The sequence below is a fragment of the Clinocottus analis genome, unplaced genomic scaffold (assembly GCF_023055335.1).
Source record: "Clinocottus analis isolate CAN_PGR_092001 unplaced genomic scaffold, fCliAna1.0.p SCAF_8, whole genome shotgun sequence".
Lineage (NCBI taxonomy): Eukaryota > Metazoa > Chordata > Actinopteri > Perciformes > Cottidae > Clinocottus > Clinocottus analis.
The window spans coordinates 316,789-322,300 of NW_027176240.1; the positions used below are offsets into that span (position 1 = coordinate 316,789).

Below are 5,512 nucleotides of genomic sequence, written 5' to 3' on the forward strand. Positions count from 1 at the left end.
AGTATGTTGCTATGAGACTTCATATATATATATATATATATATATATATATATATATATATATATATATATATATATGCTTGTGTATTTTTGTCTTTAGTTATTACCAGAAACTGACAAAAGAGACACATTATTTACATTTACATATACTAAAATACAAAATTCAACTGCTAATATTCAGAAAAGGTATTTTGATATTTTACTGCAGTAATAAAGAAATACTCTTTAATTTTAAAAGTGTGTAGGGATTAACAATAAAATGTATGAAAGTTAGAAAACACTGTAAAGTACAAATGGGCTTTGGGCGGATTACACTATTAAGTATTATACTATTAGATTATTATTAATGTATTTAGGTTATATGAACATTTCAATTATGTAGAGCTCATTTTATAATGTTACTCTGTTCTCAATATAGCGTTAAGTTTGATTTACTGTATTTTATATGCTCATCATAGTTTAATGTTAAATTAAATCTACGAACTAAACTACAGCATATATATATATATATATATATATATATATATATATATATATATATATATATATATATATATATATATATATATATATATATATATCTACAGACCGTTTGAAGCCGAAACGCCGTCGAAAAAGAAGAAAAAAAAACTTACCCGGCATCCGTACTTTGACGACGTCACGGCCAAAATGGCGGACTGAGCGACTCGGCGGAAAAACAACAACAACAACAACCCAACTAAGGAGTTTAGGTGAAACAGGGACACGCAGGAAGTTAACGTGTCCGCGGCGGAGCTTTTATCGACCGGTCGACTCGACGATGCGGAGCAGCGGGGCGTCCGGCGCGGCTCTCCCGGGGAACGATGGCGGAGCCGAGGGCGCGCGCCGCCGCCGCCGCTCCAGACTTCTCTGAGCTGTGGAGGCGCGCGTCCGCGCTCAGCGACGACACGCACGAGCGCACGAGCACCATGCGCACAGGTGAGGTGGTCGGTTAACCGACGCGGTTGATAGAAAACACCAGTTTGTACACGTGGAGGAGGGGCGGCCATCAGGGGATCAAACCCACGATATATTATATTATAAATATATAGTTTATATATATATATATATTTCATTTGTTTTAGATTTAATATATTTCATATTTATTTTAGTTGTATTGTATACATATATGATTTACTTTTTAATTTGATTATATTACATTATTCTATATTTATTATAAACTATATTGTATATTGTTTATTCTATATTTATTTCAATATTATATTTTATATTATTGTTCAATCTATATTTATATATACATTTTAATGTACTTTTGTATGTAATTATGATGTATTTTATATTATTGTTTCTTTATATTTTTGGCATTAGTCTGAGTAAATACTTTTTATTGAAGAGGTGGTCAAAATCATATCAGATATTTCATATCTTGTCACAATATAGTAAGTTTTCTGGTAGTTAAAAAAAATACAAATGAATAAAATCCTACATTAAATAAATACTCCACAAATGAAAAGAGTATTTTCTCATTTCAATGTGGAGCGTCAGTCAAATTCAAGAAAATGTACTAGTCTAAAATGATCGTATATATATATATATATATATATATATATATATATATATATATATATATATATACATGATATATATTCATTAATCTGCTGCTCAGGTCTGCAGAGTCCTCACCGCAGCAGCCGGTACGCCGGCTGCAGCAGCGCGGACTCTCCGGGCGACGTGGAGGCGTCTCAGGACATCTTCTGGGACCCGACGTCGCCGCCTGCAGCCGCCGCAGGTAAACCGCCTCTGAGCTTCCTGTCCAGGTGTGGAGGTATTCTCTGTAGAAGGACACGGATGCCTCGATGTGTGGTCGTCACGTCTGAACGAACCTGAAACTGTTCTTTGTTTTCAGGTTTCAGGAACAGCAGATTTGTGGAAATTTCCGACATTGTGAACCGCATCGCTCCAAAGGTCCTCGTCGTGTTAAGCTTCTTCACCTCGTGTGTGTGTGTAGACGCATAAGTATATATTCAAACTCTTCGTCGTTCTTGTTTTTGCTCCCTCAGGATGTGAAGAGGAAGGCGTGTGACTCTCTGCTGCAGTGGATCGGCGACAGCGCCGTCCCGTGCACGCAGGCCGCCCCGAAGCCGCGAGCCAGGAGGCGGTCCTCTCGGTGCGTTTCCTGCGTTTGTTGACCCAGAGTCCGTCGTTATTTTTTGGAATTATTCGCACATTTTTCCTGTCCTTGCTTCACCTTCAGGCCGAGCAGCGTGGACGACCTCCTGAAGCTCGCCCGGCAGTTTGATGAGAACATGCAGCAGGACCGGGAGACCTCGGAGCGGCTTGCCGGCGCCGACGCTCCCGAACCCCAAGCCCGACCGGCGGATGCGCCATCGGCCGGCGACCTGAAGGGCCCGCCCTCGTCCGACCCGGCGGAGGCGGAGCTGCGCGCCCTGTTTGACTGCTCCACCCAGAGAGTCAGCGGCCGGCTCAGCCAGGGCTCGTCGGCAGCGGCGTCGGCCCACTCGCAGGAAACGGAACGTCGTCAACCGGAGCCGGAGCCGGCCGAAGGAAGAGGACCCTGCGGTTTTCAAGCGGTCGCCTGTGACGACTTCGATGACGACTTCGGCGACGACTGGGACGAGGACGACCTCCTCGACGACTCCTTTGCGCTGGCAACGAGTCACACCTCCGCCGCCAAGCGGCGCGACGTCCGCCACGAAGCCGCTGAGGCGAACTCCGGCCCGTTCACCTCCGTCTGCGAGCCGCCCGCACGCCCGAAGCCGAGCGCTCTGCGGGAACTGTGTCCCGAGATGAAGACGTCCAACCGAAGCACTTTTAAGCTGGAGCCCAACCCGCACTTCCAGACCACGAAGGCGTCCGCCGCTGCCGCTGCCGCTACCGCTGCCGCTACCGCTACCGCTGCCGCTGCCGCTACCGCTACCGCTGTCGCTACCGCTACTGCTACTGCTGCCGCTCAATTAAAACCAAAGGGATCTGACCTAAAACCGGCCGCCGCGAAGACCCCGTCCATCCCGATTCCAGACAATACTAAGACCAGCGTCGCGGCGGTCAGCTCGGACAGCCAGTGGGACGACGACGGCGTCGACGACGCGCTGCTCTACCAGGCGTGCGACCGCATAGAGCGGAGCAGTCAGCCGCCGCCACCGCGAGAGAAGCCGGCCCCGCCGCCGGCCCACAAGGGGAACGCCGGCGGCGGCGCCGACAGACAGTCGCCGCGCGCCTTCGGCCGCTCTAACTCGCTGCCGGGCGGCGGTGGGGAAGCTGGCAGCTACCAGGGCTGGGGCGCCACATTGAAAGGTGGCGACAGCAAGGCGGGGATGTCTCAGAGCCTCCCGGGGAGCCGCCTGGGCTCCTTCAACGCTGACGGACCCCTCCGGTCCGACGCGCACCCGCAGCCTCACGCGGCGAGCTCCGAGTCCCACCAGCCGGCCGCCAAGAGGGGCGTGGCCGACTCCGCAGCCGTCAGCAGCAAAGGTACGACGCCGAGAAAACGTATGAGAGGATGATGTCACTGAGAGCTGCAGAGCAAACTACTCAGTACTACAGAGTAAATACTTTAAGGTCACTATATATATATATATATATATATATATATATATATATATATATATATATATATATATATATATATATATATATATAGTGACCTCAGAGTATTTACTCCCATCTACTGTCCTCAGTACGTTGCTATGAGACTTCATATTGAGAAAACAGATGTCACATGTTGTTCCTATAATCATTGGCATTGGCTGCATACACACACACACACGCACACACACACACACACACACACACAAACACACACACACACCCCAAAGCAAGTAAACACAGCGCAGCGGCTTTAATTTAAGTTGCTGTCAAAAGTCCAAACCTCAGGAAGCTTCATTGCCAATCAATTACTGAGTTTCTTCTGGACAGGAAGTCTCTGTGTGTGTGTGTGTGTGTGTGTGTGTGTGTGTGTGTGTGTGTGTGTGTGCGCGTGTGTGTGTGTGGGCAGGGGGCGGGGCTTAACTGTGGGTTTCCGACTGGTTCTAGTTATGGTTAGCGAGTGTTTACGTTAGCGTAATTAAGACTCCCGTTGTTTAAAGTCACAGCAACGACACACACGTTCTGGTTCAGGGCCTTTTTTTTTAAATTACATTTTTTCTTCACGTTTTAAATTCTGCTTGTGACTCTAATCATCATTCTCTCTCTCTCTCTCTCTCTCTCTTTCTCTCTCTCTCTCTCTCTCTCTCTCTCTCTCTCTCTCTCTCTCTCTCTCTTTCTCTCTCTCTCTCCTTCAGTGTTTGTCGCCAGCCAGAATCCAATGAAATGCTCCGCGGCCGAGATCGACAGGAAGAAGCAGGAGGCGCTGGCCAGGAGGCGCCTGCGCCTGCAGAGCACCACCAAACAGTAGAAGGAAGCTCGGAAGCTCAAACCCCCGACTCGAACGCACCTTTTTTTTTAATACAACAAACCCCTTCATCCTCTTGCTCCTCCTCCTCATCACGTCACCTTCACAGGAGGCGTCTCGTTGGAGGGGTCTTGTTGGAGGAGTCTCACCGAAGGCGTCTCTATGGTGGCGTCTCGTTGGTGGCGTCTCGTTGGTGGCGTCTCGTTGGTGGCGTCTCTTTGGTGGCGTCTCTTTGGTGGCGTCTCTTTGGTGGCGTCTCTTTGGTGGCGTCTCTTTGGTGGCGTCGTCTCTTTGGTGACGTCGTCTCTTTGGTGACGTCGTCTCTTTGGTGACGTCGTCTCTTTGGTGACGTCGTCTCTTTGGTGGCGTCTCTTTGGTGACGTCGTCTCTTTGGTGACGTCGTCTCTTTGGTGACGTCGTCTCTTTGGTGGCGTCTCTTTGGTGACGTCGTCTCTTTGGTGACGTCGTCTCTTTGGTGACGGCGTCTCTTTGGTGGCGTCTCTTTGGTGGCGTCTCGTCCGAGGAGCCGCTGGTCCTTCGTGAGTCTCTCACATTGAAAGAGATCTTTTTCATTCATCTTTACATTCCGACATGAAGAACAGTTTTCATGCACTGAGATTTAAATCATTCTGAATACTTGAATAACTTTTCCCAGTTGTTTTTTTCATTGTTTTAGTTCTCTGCACATATTTTGGGTTCATGTTTCTTGTGCATGCGTTTGTTTAAAAGCAGTCAATAGTTCCTCTGTGTGTTTTTGATGAAACAGATTATGTGCCTTCTTCTTCTTCTACTACTACTGACGCGTACTTCAAGTATTTAGTACTTTGTGCTCAACGGAGCGTTGCTTCAGTTGAATTAAGAGCCGACTGAAACAACACTACAGATTAATGGACGTTCAGGTTTTGTTCGTGTTAGTTTTTTCTATGTTTTCTTTGTGCACATTGTTGAATGAAGCGTCCCGCTATGAAGACGTGGTGCGACTTCCTGTGGAGGACTCGGTCATAAACATTCTCCTAAGTTATCCGTCATGATGTAAACGCCTAAAAAATGATCATCTCAGACTGTGAATAAACGGCTCCAATCGCAGCTTAAACTGGACTGACTGTGTTTTTAATGCCTCACA

General features: G+C 47.3%; 1 protein-coding gene across 2 annotated transcripts; it reads left to right on the forward strand.

Annotated features, from left to right (window-relative positions):
* Positions 1–648: 648 nt before the first annotated feature.
* Positions 649–4,668, forward strand: etaa1b (ETAA1 activator of ATR kinase b). Of its 2 annotated transcripts, XM_068568221.1 has the most exons (6): positions 649–956; positions 1,645–1,767; positions 1,885–1,943; positions 2,039–2,145; positions 2,233–3,470; positions 4,280–4,668. In XM_068568221.1, exons 1-6 carry the CDS (start codon positions 842–844, stop codon positions 4,390–4,392), a joined length of 1,755 nt encoding a protein of 584 aa, XP_068424322.1. In that variant the 5' UTR covers positions 649–841; the 3' UTR covers positions 4,393–4,668. The 2 variants fall into 2 exon arrangements, with proteins under 2 accessions (XP_068424322.1, XP_068424323.1); XM_068568222.1 differs by lacking the exon at positions 1,645–1,767.
* The last annotated feature ends 844 nt before the right edge of the window (positions 4,669–5,512 follow it).